Source organism: Engystomops pustulosus, chromosome 10, assembly GCF_040894005.1.
Source record: "Engystomops pustulosus chromosome 10, aEngPut4.maternal, whole genome shotgun sequence".
NCBI lineage: Eukaryota > Metazoa > Chordata > Amphibia > Anura > Leptodactylidae > Engystomops > Engystomops pustulosus.
In genome coordinates, this window is record NC_092420.1 from 43,226,418 (window position 1) to 43,245,298 (window position 18,881).

Below are 18,881 nucleotides of genomic sequence, written 5' to 3' on the forward strand. Positions count from 1 at the left end.
AGTGCATACATTATTCAGGTTGAGCTTCTTTCACCTGGTGGAGAATGGAAATCCTGAGAAATCCAGGCTTTATTCATCTTGATAAGTGTCAGCCTGTCAGCGCTGTCAGTCGACAGGCGTGTGCTCTTATCGGTAGCTGCACTGAAAACCCGCTCAGACAACACGCTAGCGACAGGGCAGGCAAGAACCTCCAAGGGGTACAGCGCCAGTTTGTGCCACATGTCCAGCTTTGAAACCCAGTAGTTGTAGGGAGCTGTGTGATCATTTAGGACGATGGTATGGTCAGCTACGTACTCCCTCACCATCTTTCTGTAAAGATCAGCCCTACTCTGCCGAGACTGGGGACAGGTGACAGTGTCTTGCTGGGGTGGCATAAAACTGGCAAAGGCCTTGTAAAGCGTACCCCTGCCAGTGCTGGACAAGTTGCCTGCTCGCCTATTCTCCCTCGCTACTTGTCCCGCAGAAGTACGCCATCTGCCGCTAGCGCTGTCAGAAGGGAAATACTGTTTCAGCTTGTGCACCGGGGCCTGCTGGTATTCATTCATTCTCACACTCCTTTCCTCTCCAGGGATGAGAGTGAAAAGATTTTGCTTGTACCGTGGGTCCAGGAGAGTGAATACCTAGTAATCGGTGCTGGAATAAATTCTTTGAACGTGAGGGTCACGGAATAGGCAGCCTAGCATGAAATCTGCCATATGCGCCAGAGTCCAAACGCGCAAGAATTCACTCCCCTCACTGGCCTGACTGTCCATTTCCTCCTCCTCCAACTCCTTCAACTCCTCTTCTTCTGCCCATACAAGATGAACAGTGAAGGACTGAGCAATGCTCCCCTCTTCTGTCTCGCCAACATTCTCCTCCACCTCCTCCGATATGCGCTGAGAAACAGACCTGAGGGTGCTTTGTCTATCAACAAGGGAATCTTCTTCCCCTGTCTCTTGTGTCGAGCGCAAAGCTTCCGACTTCATGCTGACCAAAGAGTTTTTCAACAGGCCAAGCAGCGGGATGGTGAGGCTGATGATGGCGGCATCGCCACTGACCATCTGTGTTGACTCCTCAAAGTTACTCAGCACCTGACAGATATCAGACATCCACGTCCACTCCTCATTGTAGACTTGAGGAAGCTGACTGACCTGACTACCAGTTCTGGTGGAAGTTGACATCTGGCAGTCTACAATCGCTCTGCGCTGCTGGTAAACTCTGGATAACATGGTTAATGTTGAATTCTACCTCGTGGGTACGTTTGCACAACAGTCGGTGAGCAGGCAGTTGGAGTCGGCGCTGCCCTGCCCTGAGAGTGGCAGCATCTGTGCTGGACTTCCTGAAATGCGCACAGATGCGGCGCACCTTCGTGAGCAAATCAGACAGATTGGGGTATGTCTTGAGGAACCGCTGAACTATGAGATTTAACACATGGGCCAGGCATGGCACATGTGTCAGTCTGCCAAGTTGCAGAGCCGCCACCTGGTTACAGCTGTTGTCACACACAACCATGCCTGGCTTCAGGTTTCAGCGGTGCCAGCCACAGATCAGTCGTGATGCCCTTTAATAGCTCTTGGGCGGTGTGCCTTTTATCGCCTAGGCTCAGCAGTTTGAGCACCGCCTGATGTCACTTAGTGACGGCACTGCTGCTGTGCCTAGAGCTACCGACTGATGGCGCCATGCCCACGGATGGTAATTTGGAGGAGGAGGTGGAGGAGGGGTGGGAGGAGGCGGAGGCATAGTAGGCCTGAGAGACCTGGACCGAGGTAGGCCCCGCAATCCTCGGTGTCGGCAGTATATGACCAGCCCCAGGGTCAGACTCGGTACCAGCCTCCACCAAGTTAACCCAGTGTGTCGTCAGCGATATATAGTGGCCCTGCCCGGCAGCACCCGTCCACGTGTCCGTGGTCAGGTGGACCTTGTCAGAAACGGCGTTGGTCAGGGCACGGATGACGTTGTCTGACACGTTCTAGTGCAGGGCTGGCACGGCACATCGGGAAAAGTAGTGGCGGCTGGGGCTCAAATACCGAGGGGCGGCTGCCGCCATGAGGTTGCGAAAGCCCTTGGTCTCTACCAGCCTATAGGGCAGCATCTCCAGGCTAAGTAGTTTGGAGATGTGGATGTTGAGGGCTTGGGCGTGTGGGTGGGTGGCACTGTACTTCCTCTTGTGCTCCAGCGTCTGGGGTATGGAGAGCTGATCGCTGCGCATGGAGACATTGGTGGATGCTGTGGAGGATCGTGGAGGCGAAGGTGTGGTTTTCGCACGGGAGGTGTTTGGGCCGGGATCCTGGGCAGGGGGCTGACTAGCAGAGGCAGCAGGTGACACAGGGGAAGGAGCAGTGGTGTGCCTGACCGGAGGTGAACGGCCTTGGTTCCATTGAGTGGGATGTTTAGCATTCATATGCCTGCGCATACTAGTGGTGGTTAAGCTGGTAGTGGTGGAACCCCTGCTGATCCTGGTGTGGCACAGGTTGCACATTACAGTCCGTTGGTCATCCGGTGTTTTTTTAAAGAACCTCCAGTCTTCCGAAAATCTCGCCCTCGCCACGGGAGATTCACTACGTGAAACATTTGCTGCTGATGCACCAGCTCTGGACCTGCCTCTCCGTCTGGCCCCACCACTGCCTCTTCCAACCTGTTCTCGGAGCTGGAGGAGTGCTGATTTCGGTGACATGGGTGGACTGCATGGAAGACTGACTGATGGACAAATGGCTAGAAGCATTGTCCGCAATCCACAACATCACATGTTCGCACTGTTCTGGCCTCAACAGTACTCTACCACGAGTCCCAGTAACTTGAGACATGAACCTAGGGAGTGTAGCTCTACGGCGTCCCCCTGCTCCCTCATCAGCAGGTGGTGTCTCACCCGCCCAGGACCACGGCCTCTGACCCCTGCAGTAGTTGGACGCCCACGCCCTCGTCCTCTACCCCTAGTCCTCGGGTTCACCATTTTCAAAATTAAAGTGTAAACTGTAAATTTTTTTTGTGTTTTTTTTGTGTTTTTTTGTGTTTTTGTTTTTTTAACAAAATGATGCTATCCTATGGCTTGTTTCTAACCTACACTGACAGCACACAACAGGATTTTGTGCTGTGCCTGATGACTTTTAGTTTTGAAAAAAAAAAGAAAAGAAAAAGCAGACTGTGCTTAATTCAATCAAACCCCTAATAAATTGTCCCACTTAGGTGTTTGAGATGGATATGTGTGTCACTAAGAGCTAAACAGAACGTTCGCAAGACTCCCTGCAAATTCGTCACAATATGGTACTAGCTGCACTACTAGTGCCAGCAAGGCCAGCCACAAGCAAATAAAAAAAAAATAAAATATATAACGCTATTGTAGCCCTAAAAAGGCCTCTTGGATTCTCGTATGGCTAGTTTCTAACCTACACTGACAGCACACAACTGGATTTTGTGCTGTGCATGATGACTTTGAGTTATAAAAAAAAGAAAAGTAAAAAAAAAAGGAAAAAGCAGACTGTGCCTAATTCAATCAAACCCCTAATAAATAGTCCCACTTACGTGTTTGAGATAGATATGTGTGTCACTAAGAGCTAAACAGAACGTTCGCAAGACTCCCTGCAAATTTGTCACAATATGGTACTAACTGCACTACTAGTGCCAGCAAGGCCAGCCACAAGAAAATCAACCAAAAATAAAATATATAACGCTATTGTAGCCCTAAGAAGGCCTGTTGGGTTCTCGTATGGCTAGTTTCTAGTCTACACTGACAGCACACAACTGGATTTTGTACTGTGCCTGATGACTTTGAGTTATAAAAAAAAGAAAAGTAAAAAAAAAAAGAAAAAGCAGACTGTGCCTAATTCAATCAAACCCCTAATAAATTGTCCCACTTAGGTGTTTGAGATGGATATGTGTGTCACTAAGAGCTAAATATAAGGTTCGCAAGTCTCCCTGCAAATTCGTCACAATATGGTACTAGCTGCACTACTAGTGCCAGCAAGGCCAGCCACAAGAAAAACAACAAAACATATATATAACGCTATTGTAGCCCTAAGAAAGCCGGTTGGGTTCTAGAATGCCTAGTTTCTAACCTACACTGACAGCACACAACTGGATTTTAAGTCACTTTAAGTTTTGAAAAAAAAAAATAAATTGTCAGACTGTGCCTAATTCAATCAAACCCCTAATAAATTGTCCCACTTAGGTGTTTGAGATGGATATGTGTGTCACTGAGAGCTAAATATAATGTTCGCAAGTCTCCCTGCAAATTCAGCACAATTATGGTACTAGCTGCACTACTAGTGCCAGCAAGGCCAGCCACAAGCAAACAAAAAAAAAAAAATATATATATAACGCTATTCTAGCCCTAACAAGGGATGTTGGGTTCTTGTAGACTCACTCCTGCCTAACAGTAAGCTAATATAACAGCCTAACGCTATCCCTGCAGCAGCAGCAGCTCTCTCCCTAACGGCATCCAGACAGCGAATGATGCGAGCAACGCGGGCAGGGGCTAGTCTATTCCAGGGTCACCTGATCAGGCCAGCCAACCACTGCTTTTGACGTGTAACGGTACCACGTCATGCTGGGTGGAGTGCAGAGTCTCCTGGCTTGTGATTGGCTCTGTTTCTGGCCGCCAAAAATCAAAACGGCGGGAGATGCCATTTTCTCGAGCTGGCGAAGTATTCGTCCGAGCAACGAGCAGTTACGAGTACGCTAATGCTCGAACGAGCATCAAGCTCAGACGAGTGTTTTCGCTCATCTCTAGTAACTAATCATTTTTAACCACTACTAATTTACTAACTTACTCTATATGTTCTTGTTTTGTCTTGTTTTGTTTCATCTTATGCTAATACCACAGTCTCTGACCTGATGAAGACACCATTACGGTGTTGAAACGCGTCATCAAATTATACCAATAAAATTCCTATTACCTTACTCTGGATATAGCGCGTCAATCCATTCGACTCCGCACCATTTTTTATTTACTCTCAACGCATCAATACGGGACATTTGTGAACTCTACACATGTCCATCTATTACATTTAGGAGATGTGAAGGTAAATATTTTCTGTTTGGAGCACATTTTTTGCCATCAAAGTCACATTTTAAGTATTTTTTATAAAATGTTTCAGTTTGAATCAAAATTGCATGAAGTTGCCTAAACTCTTTAATGCAATTGTGAAAATGGTGCAAGTGTCTACTTTCATTCTTTTTGCTGTAATTTTGATTTTATTTTAAAACGTCAAAATTGTGAAAAAAAGCTCTGGTCAATAACACAACAAAATATCCAGAAATGCCAGGCGGTGAAAGGGTTAATACCCCTTGGTTGAATTACCGGGTGAAGATGCTTATCATCTATCTCATGTCTATATATCTATCATCTATCTGTCTAGTTATCTATCTCCTATAATCTGATGATTTATCATCTATCTATCTCCTATAAAATTCTCCCATATTACAGATTGTTTTACCATACTAAAGGGAGCCTCTTACTGACTGTGACTGGCAATAAAATAGTTTTATTTTGGGACCTCACTTTTAGTTTTGCCCAGGGCCCCACTTTGTCTAGAACTGGCCCTGATGGTGGGGACAGGTTGTGGATGGCTTTGTGAGCCATGGTTAATATCTTAAATTTAATTCATTGTGCAATGGATAACCAGTGGAGAGACTAGCAGAGAGGAGAAGCAGAGAAGAAATGAGGAGACAGATGGATTAGGCGGGCAGCAGAGTTTAGGATGGATTGAATTGGGAGTTAGAGAGTTAGCTGGAAAACCACAGAGAAGAATTTTGCAGCAGTCCAAGAGGCAGATGATAAGGGATAATTTTGTAGACTATGGATTGAGGAAGGTTCGGGTGTGAGATATGTTCTTGAGATGGAGGCGGCAGGTTGTAGTAAGGGCCTCTATGTGAGGCTTAAAGGATAAGGCAGAGTCTAAGATGACTCCAAGTAAGGGAACTTTAGAGATTGGGGGAAGTGTGGAGCCATGAATTTTGATGGTTAGGTCTGGTGGCAGGGATGTGTTAGGTGGAGGAAAAATCAGTCTTGTTTTGTCCATGTTAAGTTTTAGAAAACGGGAAAAAAAGCAGGCGGATATGACTGTTGAACACTCTGGAATTCTGGCTAGAAAGAGGAGATATCTGGATCATAAATATAGATCTGTGTGTGTCATCTGCATAGGAGTGGTATTGGAAGCCATAGGACTACCAGAGGTATAGAGGGTGTAGAGTAGGTGTCCCAGTACAAAACCTTGAGGGAAGCCAACAGAGTCCGGCGAGGTAGAGAGGTGGTGTGAGAGTGATAGACACTGAATGTCCGGTTGGAATAGCATGAGGAGATCCAAGAGGGCCAGTGATAACAATAGAACATGGTCTCTGTAGCAGGAGAGAATGGTCAACAGTGTACAAGGCAGAGGACAGATCAAGGAGGAGAAGAACAGAGTTGTGATGTTTTGCATTGGCTGATAGTAGATCATTAGAAATTCTGGTCAGGGCAGTCTCAGTAGAGTGATTGGTTCGAAAACCAAATTGTAGTTTGTCAAGGAGAAAGTTGGATAAAAGGTAAGTAAGATAGTGTAGGCATATATTTTATATTATTTCAATTTCTGTATACATTAATCTACCATAGAACAATCTTCTATTACAACTTCTGTAACATCTGTTGCTTCGGCCACACCTTATTTATGAGGTGTGATGAAGATGGGAACAGGGAAAGACAGCATTTCTTGGAGGGGATCAGGTGGCATTTGAGCTGTATCATTTTATTATGCAAAGGAGGTGGTATCAGAGGAGAAGACATTATACATTGTAGTTAAAAGGGAGATAAAGAAAAGAAGGGGGGAGTAATGAAGGTTGATTGCTATGTGGGGCTGAAAGGACAATATATATATTAACACCATTTTCAATGTCTGGGGGTCTCTGGGCCTGAAATCCAATTAAGTAGGATTTGTTTCTGGAAAATAAACCAATGTTATCTGTCCTGGATTATTACCTGGTTGAGTGGTATAAAGTAGATTGACTTTTCATCAACATTCATATCATACAACTTATCACAACAGATAATTCAGGATGTTGATGGGTCCAGAAATTGTTTCTTTAGGATGGGTGTGACAGTTGCATGTTTAAAGTAAGATGGAACAATGCCCATGGATACAGAAAGGTTAAAGAGATGAATGAGGGTTGGAATGAGAACAGTGGTGCGGTTGGGAATCATATATGATGGAATTGGGTCAAGTGCACAAGTAATGAGATGTGAGCTTGACAGCATAGAGGAAACCTTCTTGGGAGTAAGGGAAGAGAAGTTAATCAACAGGAACTGGGATTCAATTTCCTTGGTAGGTTTTTTAAGTGTCTAAGTGTTAGGCAAATTCCTTAGCTGAAATGAGAGAGGTTGGGGAGGGTGCCGGAGGATGTAGAAAGGAATTAAAGATACAAAATAGGTGTTTGGGGTTGTGAGATAAGATATAAGTTTAATGAAGTGATCTAAAACACTTTGCAGATAGCAGAAAATGCTGTAAAAATTCTGTTTTTCTAATTCACAATTCCCTGGCTTTACACTTAGGCTTTATTTCCAGTTTTAAAAACGTGATGTGTGGCTGAACTGGTGGCGGTATGTTGCTACAATGCTCATTCTTTAAGTGCAAATAAAAAAAAAGGTAGAGTTTGAAGAATGTAATATCTGCCCATTATCGAGCGCAACACAAGAGCTGTGCTGGAGCTAGGAATACTGACAGTTTGATAGAGACAAAATGATGCTGTGCCACGCACTAACCAGTATAGTGAAGAACTTCTCCTGCTAAACTCATAGTCAATGCCTACATTCAAGCATTGTACAGGACTGTACAGTCTGATATTTGTAGTAACAAGCGGTATCTGTGTTTGGGGGTCTCAACTAAACCTATTCCAGTGTGTCCTACACTAAGCAGTGTTGCAGAGAGTGGCTCCTCCTTCTATACTAAACTGTGCGCTTGGCTCAACTGCTCCTGTTCAATATGTGGCTTCTGTTCAGTACACATTAAATCACAGTATAAGCAGGGGCGTAACTACAGTGCTAGCAGCCATAGCAGCCACTATGGGGGCCGCAGTGTTAGGGTTACCCAGCTGACCGGACACTAAAGAATGGAGGATGTGCACCATTATATACATGTTATGCTTCAAATTATATGTATGTATAACATATATGTGATGTATGTATGTATGCTGAATAGGTGTGTGTATCTGTGATGTTTATATGCTGTATGTGTATATGGTGTATGGTGTGTATATACTGTATGTGTATATATGTGTTGTTTATCTGTACATGGCAATGTATGTGTGTGTGTATGTTATATGTATATGCTTTTTATGTGCCAGTATGTGTGTGAGTGTATAAATGTGTGTGTGTATGAGTGAATAACTGTATGTTTATGTATAAAGGTATATAAATGTATGTGTGTGTGTGTGTATATGAGTGTAATATTAATATTTTAAAGGGGGAAGGGGGCCCCATTTAGAAGCGTGCTATGGGGCCCTGCCTCTCCTAGTTAGACCCCTGTGTATAAGGGTGTACATTTTGGTGTGGGTGGCACCAAGCTCACAGGCTTGTATCACACCATTGCACTGCACTGTGCCCTATACTTGATAAAGTAGCATGAAGCGGCTCCTACAACCCCACACTTTGACTAAGCTTCCCTTTGGGCATTCAGTGCCCACATATGAAAATTTTAAAAGGAAAAATCATTGCAAACATGCAGAGAAAATTTTTATTTAAGTTTTTTGATTTGTTTTGTATTAGCAAACTTTAATCAAATATATGTAGAAACTGAGCCCAGTTTTGATCAAATGCCATTAGTGGATTCAGCAAGTCCTTAATTTAAAATGCCAAAACTTAATTGGGTTGTATGGGATTTGAAAAAAGCTATATATGACTTTGGGGGGGGGGGAGCTGGTCTTCTGCTACGCTGTATGACACTGCTGGGGTCTCTGCTTACAGACTGCTGGGTCTCTGCTTACAGATCCCGACCACAGCCTCATGCCTGCTACAGCATTCGTTTTAGGGTGTAGCAGGCACTGTAAGCAAGCAGTGTCATATGGTGTTGTGGGTGAACAGGAGCTATGGAGGAGGCAAGTATAAGATGTTTATTGTTTTAATAGCCCTCCAAGCCATATATAGCTTGTTTGTAAATCCTGGACAACCTCTTTAAAGCCAAAGTTAAAAAAGAGCTTACCATTAAAATGCTTTCCCAAGACATCCATCTAATAGGAAGTACAGCCCGACCTTGAATTCTGTAGTAATCCCCACTGTACAGATTCCGACTCATCCCAAAATCAGCTATTTTGATTGTATAATTTTTACCAACAAGGCAGTTCCTTGTTGCTAGGTCTCGATGGACAAAATTAAGAGATGAGAGGTATTTCATGCCAGAAGCAATCTGTGCAGCCATATACCTGAGGTCTGAGTAACTAGAAAACATTTTTTATGTAGGTTGCATTAGTGTTATGCTGAAACAGATTTTTATAAACCTTTTTTTTTTTTCAATTTTTGTATTCAACATTACAAACAGTTGGCATGTGGGCCTCTTCTTTTCCCCAAACAAGAAAAGACACAGGTTTTCATATTTGCAAAGGAAAAACAACACATCATGGAAAACAACACATTCTAACAGATGGTGGAGGGATACCTACTTATGAGGCAAAAAAGGACAAGGGTCATATTTGGAAGATGCCAGTACTTTAATAGCTAACTATATATCACCTTGGAGGAACTCCCCAGTTTACTCTCTCTACCTAATTCCATGTGGACATGGCTCTCTTGAGTTCCAATTAATATCATTGGGTTAAAGTAGTGGAGGAAGAAACACTTCCATTTCTTTAATAATTTATTGGTGACATTGTAATTCTTATGTTCCGGCCCTAGAATTTTGAGATAAGTTTTTCCATCTGGTTGATCACTGAAGATATTATTGGCACCTGACATCATCGTCTTCCTTGCTCCAGTAGTTTGTCTAAAGACCACAGAAGTCCGGACCGTCTCATGTAGTTTATTTATCTGACAAATAGTAATGTTCTCAGGTCCCAAGCCTGACAGAATGCAGATTCAAGGTGCAAGTCTAAATGATTGTTTGAGAACTCAGCCAATCAGCCAAATGGCATAAGAGGCAGGCTAAATTGTAACATCTAATATCAGGTAAAAGGTAAAAGCCATCAACTACTGAATCCTGATCCTCACCACAGAAAATGCGACATGATTATGTTTATATACATACTGGGGGATATTTATCAGGACCTCTGCGCACCGCCACTTATTGCTAGCTTTTGCGATTATTTTCCCCAATCCGCCACCTTCACGCCAGTGGGGCGTGAAGGGGGGGCGCGGTCGGGAGTGGGCCGGCGCTGGGCGTTACCGTCCCCGCGCCTGCGCACTTGCTGCTGCCGGCGACTTTTCATACGTGAAAAGTCGCCGGCTGTGTTTTTTTCTACGCCAAGTGGCTGGCAGCCCGATACATCAAGAGGCAGAAACCTCTTGATGTATTGGGCTGCGAATTTGCAGCGGTGCATGAGAGCCAGCGTATGATAAATATCCCCCACTATCTGTATTTTTAAGGAGTATTGGTAGCGTTTGAATAGCATAGAGCAATTTTGAAATTCTCAGAACTTTTACTAGCTGGTAGAGTCCTAGTATAGACAAAAATAGGTCATGTCACCTATTCAGTTCCTGTGCAGTTTTCTGAAATGGAGGGAGGTAAATTAAACTGTATAAGGACTGATTCCCAAATAGTATACCCACAAGGATGTCACGGGTATGTAAAAAGTGTTCTGGGTGCTTGGCCTGTCTTTAACAGATGTCAAAAACAATATTTCACCTCCTACCCTTCACCAAAATGGACAGAAACTTACCCAATTAATCCCCAGATTTGTGCAACTTAAGCTTCATTTGAGAGCATGAAAAGTCCTCCATCCTACTTGCCCAGATGTGAAAGTCTTCTTTGACCAAGACCCAAACCTCCTTACAAGCTATGGAGGGATTATCACGTGTCATCGCGTGGTCAATTATCTGAGCACTGTATTTCCCGATTTTCAAAAATAGAATCTGTTTCATGAACTCCATTTGCATCCATGAACTCCAACCACTAGCACTTTTAATAGCTCAAAAAAACCTTCATCCTTCATAAGGAAAGGAGGGGAATCGCCAAAGGATATCAATCTTCTAAAGGCTTATTTTTATCAGTTCATCAGTTTGAGACAGGAGTATGGTCTGCTGTAGTTTCAGGATCAAAGGTTGCACCAATAGGAAAAGTACCAAGAGTTTTACGGATGGGAATAATGTGTATATTCCCTTTCCAGAATATGGTTACTCCTCCATACGTCTTCTAGGGTGACTGAACTTGTAAAATTTGCCAGTAGTGATGTCTGTGGCCTCTTCACATCCACTAGAGCTCCCCTTTAACCTCTCTAGGGACCATTATGAAGTCTAGATCTCCTGCCAGAAACTTCTATGGGACACATGATTTCTTAATAAATGCTGACAAAAGCGACCTGCCCGCCCTCCCCTCATTGTCTCTGTCTATACCTTACCTGGGGTGTTAGAGATCTTTTGATTAGGACAACAACCCCCAGTATCTAGTCCAAAGCCTGGGGCTCGTAAAACAACCCAGGGTTAAGATGGCTCAGTTAAAAGCAATTGAAAAAACACAAAAAAATATATACTACTTATAACAGAAACTTACTTGATATTTGATGCAGCACTGAGAGGCTCTTTTTCTTTTTGTTGACGTGAAAGAAACTGATTAAGATCTCCATTTTCCATATACTCGGTTATCATGCACAATGGGTCTTCTGCGATACACACCGCCAGCAGACGAATAATATTAGGATCCTTTAACCGAGACATTATCTTGATCTCCTTTAGGAAATCATTTCTGCAAAATAATGAAGTAGAACTTACTGCTAATTGAATACTCTAGTTGATTACTATTTTTCTAAGAAAATCTGCTCAAAAAACAAACTGTCTAAAGAAAATTACAAAAAATGTACTACGTCTCATGCATAAAATAGTGTTCAATACAGTAGCAATATGTGGCTTATTCAGTGGCTTCAAGGGCCAAGAATGACTTTTTTGTGACCACCCATTTTTCTGGCATCAACAATTGTTTTTATATCTTGGTATCTAATGAAAGAGCAAAGGACCTGAGATTGTAAGTGAAAATTATAGCAATAGATCTTTTACTTGTAAGATTTTTTCTGTCACATATTATTATTATTATTTACTAAGGGTTCGCGGTCGCACTTTCATCTGATTTTCCGTCATTTTTGGGGATTGCACGGCAGTGACAGGTATTTAGCAGGGGTTTGTGTCACACGCGATCACGCGTTTTTGCGCCGGCTTTAATGCAACAAAAATGGGGGGGGGGCAGACAATCCGACTGATTGAGTTCAGGATTTAACACTTACATGCACCAGGATGAAGAAGGTGAACTCCAGGGGACCTGAGCGGTGAAGCATTACATTCAGGATATCGGGAGCACAATCTTAGTGAATCGCGGCACAGTGCATTATCGTCGAACAATACACTTTCAGGGAACTCCAGCGGCCGGGTAAGTAAATGTCCCCCAATGTCTCAAGTTGAACCATTTCTAGAAAAATTAAAGGGGTTGCTCAAGTCTAAATTCTGTGGATCAAAAGAAAAACCAAGGAGCCCCATGTGGGGGATGAGTTAACCAATATTTCCCGTCTCAAAAATAGACCGCATCAGAGAAAGTTTCAATCCCCATAGTCATATAATGTCCCTCTCGATTCACTAACTTCTTTACCATTACTGAGGAGAAATTGTCCTCCATGCTGCCAAGCTCACAATTCACTGCTTGAAGGCTTGACCCAGTTTTTTACCATTTCAATACATCCACTGGTATTGTTCCATCTTTCAAAAACATTCAACGGTCACAACCATCCTAAACCACCTCTGGAACCATCTTCTTTTCTGAACTATCTCCCTATCTCACTACTTTAAAGTGGTTTGCTCATATTTCAATCCCCTAATGATGTTTACACAACAAAGATAATTTTTAACCCAATGTTACTCAGTTTTATTGCTGTTTTAGCTCATCATCATCATTCAGTGATGGTCAGTGTGGGCGGGCACTCTCTAAGCAGACACATTGGGGCAGATTTACTTACCCGGTCCATTCGCGATCAAGCGGCGCGTTCTCTGCGGTGGATTCGGGTCCGGCCGGGATTCATTAAGGCAGTTCCTCCGACGTCCACCATGTGGTGCTGCTGCGCTGAAGAGCATCGGAATGCACTCAAGTTCACCGGCCTATTCCTAGGTAAGTGCAAGCTCCGCGACACATTTTTTTTTAAATGCAGCGGTTTTCCCGAATCCGTCAGGTTTTAGTTTGGCCACGCCCCCCGATTTCCGTTGCGTGCATGCCAGCGCCGATGCGCCACAATCCGATCGCATACGCCAAAATCCCGGGGCAATTCAGGGGAAATCGCCGCAAATCGGAAATATTCGGGTAACACGTCAGGAAAACGTGAATCGGGCCCTTAGTAAATGACCCCCATTATGATCCCTGTGTGCTGTGAGATACAGTGTGCTGACTAGAGATGAGCGAACATACTCGTCCAGGCTTGAGCATTAGCATACTCGAAACTGCTCGTTGCTCGGACGAATACTTCGCCCGCTCGAGAAAATGGCATCTCTCGCCGTTGTGATTTTTGGCGGCCAGAAACAGAGCCAATCACAAGCCAGGAGACTCTGCACTCCACCCAGCATGACGTGGCACCCTTACACGTCGATAGCAGTGGTTGGCTGGCCTGATCAGGTGACCCTGGAATAGACTAGCCCCTGCCCGCGCTGCTCAGATCATTCTCTGTCTGGATGCCGCTAGGGAGAGAGCTGCTGCTGGTCAGGGAAAGCGTTAGGGTGTTCAATTAGAATAGTGTTAGGCAGGAGTGATTCTACAAGAACCCAACAGCCCTTCTTACGGCTACAATAACGTTTTATTTTACTTTTTTTTGGTTTGCCTGTGGCTGGGCTTGCTGCCATTAGTAGTGCAGCTAGTACCATATTGTGAGTAATTTGCAGGGAGACTTGCTACCATTGTGTTTAGCTCTTAGTGACACACATATCCACCTCAAACACCGAAGTGGGACAATTTATTAAGGGTTTGATTTGAATTAGGCACAGTCTGCTGATTTTTTTTTTTTTACGTTTATATTTTTTGTATAACTCAAAGTAATCTAGCAAAGCAGTGTGCTTTCAGTGTAGGCTAGAAAATAGCCATAGGAGAACCCCAACGGCTTACTTAGGCCTACAATAGCGTTATATTTTACTTTTTTTGGTTTGCTTGTGGCAGGGCTTGCTGCCACTAGTAGTGCAGCTAGTACCATATTGTGAGGAATTTGCTGGGAGACTTGCTACCATTGTGTTTAGCTCTTAGTGACACACATATCCACCTCAAACACCGAAGTGGGACAATTTATTAGGGGTTTGATTTGAATTAGGCACAGTCTGCTGATTTATTTTTTTTTACGTTTATTTTTTTTTTATAACTCAAAGTAATCTGGCAAAGCAGTGTGCTTTCAGTGTAGGCTAGAAAATAGCCATAGGAGAACCCCAACGGCATATTTAGACCTACAATAGCGTTATATTTTACTTTTTTTGGTTTGCTTGTGGCTGGGCTTGCTGCCACTAGTATTACAGCTAGTACCATATTGTGAGGAATTTGCTGGGAGACTTGCGACCGTTGTGTTTAGCTCTTAGTGACACACATATCCACCTCAAACACAGAAGTGGGACAATTTATTAGGGGTTTGATTTGAATTAGGCACAGTCTTCTGATTTATTTTTTTTTACGTTTATTTCTTTTTATAACTCAAAGTCATCAGGCACAGGACAAAATCCAGTTGTGTGCTGTCAGTGTAGGTTAGAAACTAGCCATAGCAATAGGATAGCATTGTTTTGTTTAAAAAAATATAAATAAAAAAATAAACACAAAAAAAAAAATTTAAAGTTTACACTTTAATTTGGAAAATGTTTAACCCGAGGGCTAGGGGTAGAGGGTGTGGACGTGGGCGTCCAACTACTGCAGGGGTCAGAGGCCGTGGTCCTGGGCGGGGTGAGACACCACCTGCTGATGAGGGAGCAGGGGAACGCCGCAGAGCTACACTCCCTAGGTTCATCATGTCTCAAGTTACTGGGACTCGTGGTAGAGCACTGTTGAGGCCAGAACAGTGCGAAGAGGTGATGTCGTGGATTGCGAACAATGCTTCTAGCCATTTGTCCACCAGTCAGTCTTCCACGCAGTCCACCCATGTCACCGAAATCAGCACTCCTCCAGCTCCTCCACCTCAGCCTCCTTCCCCCTCCCAGCAAAATTTGGCATTTTCACCGGCATACTCTGAGGAACTGTTTTCTGGACCCTTCCCACAGTCACAAACCACTTGTCCGGTTGCTGCTGAGCTATTTTCCGATGCCCAGGTTTTCCACCGGTCGCAGTCTGTGGGTGATGATGACATTATTGACGTAGTAGAAGAAGTGTGTAAAGAGGTGTCGGACGATGGGGGAGTCCGAGGGGGGAGCAGACTGAGGGATCGGAGGATGATGAGGTGACAGACCCAAGCTGGGTTGATAGATCGGGTGAACACAGAGCTTCTGAGACGGAGGCGAGTCCTATAGCAGAACAGGTTGGAAGAGGCAGTGGTGTTTCCCGTAGTGTTTCCCGTAGTCAAGCTCCCGTGGCGAGGGCTAGATTTTGAGAAGTCTGGAGGTTCTTTAAAGAAACACCGGATGACCGACGGACTGTGGTGTGCAACCTGTGCCAAACCAGGATCAGCAGGGGTTCCACCTACTAGCTTGGCACCAAGCACCAATGGCACCTCCGGCCGGGCACACCACTGCTCCTTCCCCTGTGTCATCTGCTAGTCAGCCCCCTGCCCAGGACCCCGGCCCAAACACCTCCCGTGCGAAAACCCCATCTTCACCTCCACGATCCTCCACAGCATCCACCAGCGTTCAGCTCTCCATACCCCAGACGCTGGAGCGCAAAAGGAAGTATAGTGCAACCCACCCACACGCCCAAGCCCTCAACGTCCACATCTCCAAACTGCTTAGCCTGGAGATGCTGCCCTATAGGCTGGTAGAGATCGAGGCCTTTCGCAACCTCATGGCGGCGGCCGCCCCTCGGTATTCGGTCCCCAGCCGCCACTACTTTTCCCGATGTGCCGTCCCAGCCCTGCACAAGCACGTGTCAGAGAACTTCATCCGTGCCCTGACCAACACCGTTTCTGACAAGGTCCACCTGACCACGGACACGTGGACGAGTGCTGCCGGGCAGGGCTACTATATATCGCTGACGGCACATTGGGTTAACTTGGTGGAGGCTGGGACCGAGTCTGACCCTGGGGCTGGTCATATACTGCCGACACTGAGGATTGCGGGGCCTACATCGGTCCAGGTCTCAAAGGCCTACTATGCCTCCTCCTCCTCCCACCCCTCCTCCACCTCCTCCTCCGAATTACCATCCGTGGGCATGCGCCATCAGTTGGTAGCTCTAGGCACAGCAGCAGTGCCATCGCTAAGCGACAGCAGGCGGTGCTCAAACTGCTGAGCCTAGGCAATAAAAGGCACACCGCCCAAGAGCTATTACAGGGCATCACGGCGCAGACTGATCTGTGGCTGGCACCTCTGAACCTGAAGCCAGGCATGGTTGTGTGTGACAACGGCCGTTATCTGGTGGCGGCTCTGCAACTCGGCAGACTGACACATGTGCCATGCCTGGCCCATGTGTTAAATCTCATTGTTCAGCGTTTCCTCAAGACATACCCCAATCTGTCTGATTTGCTCACGAAGGTGCGCCGCATCTGTGCGCATTTCAGGAAGTCCAGAACAGATGCTGCCACTCTCAGGGCAGCGCAGCGCCGCCTCCAACTGCCCGCTCACCGACTGTTGTGCGACGTGCCCACGAGGTGGAATTCAACATTAACCATGTTATCCAGAGTTTACCAGCAGCGCAGAGCTATTGTAGACTGCCAGATGTCAACTTCCACCAGAACTGGTAGTCAGGTCAGTCAGCTTCCTCAAGTCTACAATGAGGAGTGGACGTGGATGTCTGATATCTGTCAGGTGCTGAGTAACTTTGAGGAATCAACACAGATGGTCAGTGGCGATGCCGCCATCATCAGCCTCACCATCCCGCTGCTTGGCCTGTTGAAAAATTCTCTGGTCAGCATGAAGTCGGAAGCTTTGCGCTCGTCACAAGAGACGGGGGAAGAAGATTCCCTTGTTGATAGCCAAAGCACCCTTAGGTCCGTTTCTCAGCGCATATCAGAGGAGGTGGAGGAGGATGAGGAGGAAGAGGAGGAGAATGTTGGCGAGACAGAAGAGGGGACCATTGTTCAGTCCTTCACTGTTCAGCGTGTATGGGCAGAAGAAGAGGAGTTGGAGGAGTTGAAGGAGGAGGAAATGGAGAGTCAGGCCAGTGAGGGCAGTGAATTCTTGCGCGTTGGCACTCTGGCGCATATGGCAGATTTCATGCTAGGCTGCCTATCCCGTGACCCTCGCGTTCAAAGAATTTATTCCAGCACCGATTACTGGGTATTCACTCTCCTGGACCCACAGTACAAGCAAAATCTTTCCACTCTCATCCCTGGAGAGGAAAGGAGTGTGAGAATGCATGAATACCAGCAGGCCCTAGTGCACAAGCTGAAACAGTATTTCCCTTCTGACAGCGCTAGCGGCAGAGGGCGTACTTCTGCGGGACAAGTAGGGAGGGAGAGTAGGCGAGAAGGCAGCTTGTCCAGCACTGGCAGGGGTACGCTTTACAAGGCCTTTGCCAGTTTTATGTCACCCCAGCAAGACACTGTCATTTGTCCCCAGTCTCGGCAGAGTAGGGCTGATCTTTACAGAAAGATGGTGAGGGAGTACGTAGCTGACCATACCATCGTCCTAAATGATCACACAGCTCCCTACAACTACTGGGTTTCAAAGCTGGACATGTGGCACGAACTGGCGCTGTACACCTTGGAGGTTCTTGCCTGCCCTGCCGCTAGCATGTTGTCCGAGCGGGTTTTCAGTGCAGCTGGTGGCATCATCACCGATAAGCGTACACGCCTGTCGACTGACAGCGCTGACAGGCTGAAGCTTATCAAGATGAATAAAGCCTGGATTTCTCCGGATTTTCATTCTCCACCAGGTGAAAGAAGCTCAACCTGAATGATGTATGCACTCCTCCTCCTCATTGTCCTCCTTCTCCTCCTGTTTGTACACTCAAGCAGAGGAAACTGGCTATTTTTTGCCAGGGCCAACTGGCTCTAGCTATAGTACTCTATGTATTTAATTTTTCTGGAAGGCCACCTACCCAGTCCCCTGTTTTAGACAATTTTTGGGAGTGCCACATACAGGCACTCAATCTATTTAATTTTTCTGGAGGACCACCTACCTGCTCCTCTGGTTTGAAAACTTTTTTGGACTGCCACATACAGGCACTCAGTGTATTTAATTTTTCTGGAGGACCACCTACCTGCTCCTCTGGTTTGAAAACTTTTTTGGACTGCCACATACAGGCACTATCCAAATTAAATTGTCTCCATAGCAGCCTCCACACATCGTCTTTTTAGCTGCCTCCACACGTTGTCTCCATTGCTACCTTCACACGTCATCGCCATAGCTGCCTCCAAAAGTCGTCCATATAGCTGCCTCCATACATGGTCTCCTTATCAAACGAACTGTGTCAGGCAGAATTTTGGGTTGTTTACACCCTGCTGTGTAATCCACAAAATATACTGGCAAACTTTTATCATTTACCGATATTATTTCAGCGCTTCTTGCGCATCTGTTTACATTCCCCTCACCCGCCATAACCCAAACTTATAAGAACACTACTACACTTGATCTTATACAAAAGGTTCTTAGAAGTGCTGTTTGGGTAGTAGCCTAGAGACAGGGGCTTGGATTGGCGAAAGCTCGC

The 18,881-nt window shown here is 45.5% G+C and overlaps 1 protein-coding gene across 6 annotated transcripts in view; it reads right to left on the bottom strand.

Moving 5' to 3' along the window:
• DDR2 (discoidin domain receptor tyrosine kinase 2) overlaps positions 1–18,881 on the bottom strand; it is a 440,458-nt gene that overhangs the window by 16,535 nt on the left and 405,042 nt on the right. For 5 of the 6 annotated variants that reach the window (XM_072128535.1, XM_072128532.1, XM_072128533.1 and 2 more), the window contains 2 exons: positions 11,643–11,834; positions 9,144–9,378 (listed from right to left, as the gene is read on the bottom strand). In XM_072128535.1, the coding sequence (XP_071984636.1) occupies positions 9,144–9,378; positions 11,643–11,834 (427 nt within the window). The remainder of the gene's footprint in view (positions 1–9,143; positions 9,379–11,642; positions 11,835–18,881) is intronic. The other variant, XR_011850418.1, reaches the window with a different exon arrangement.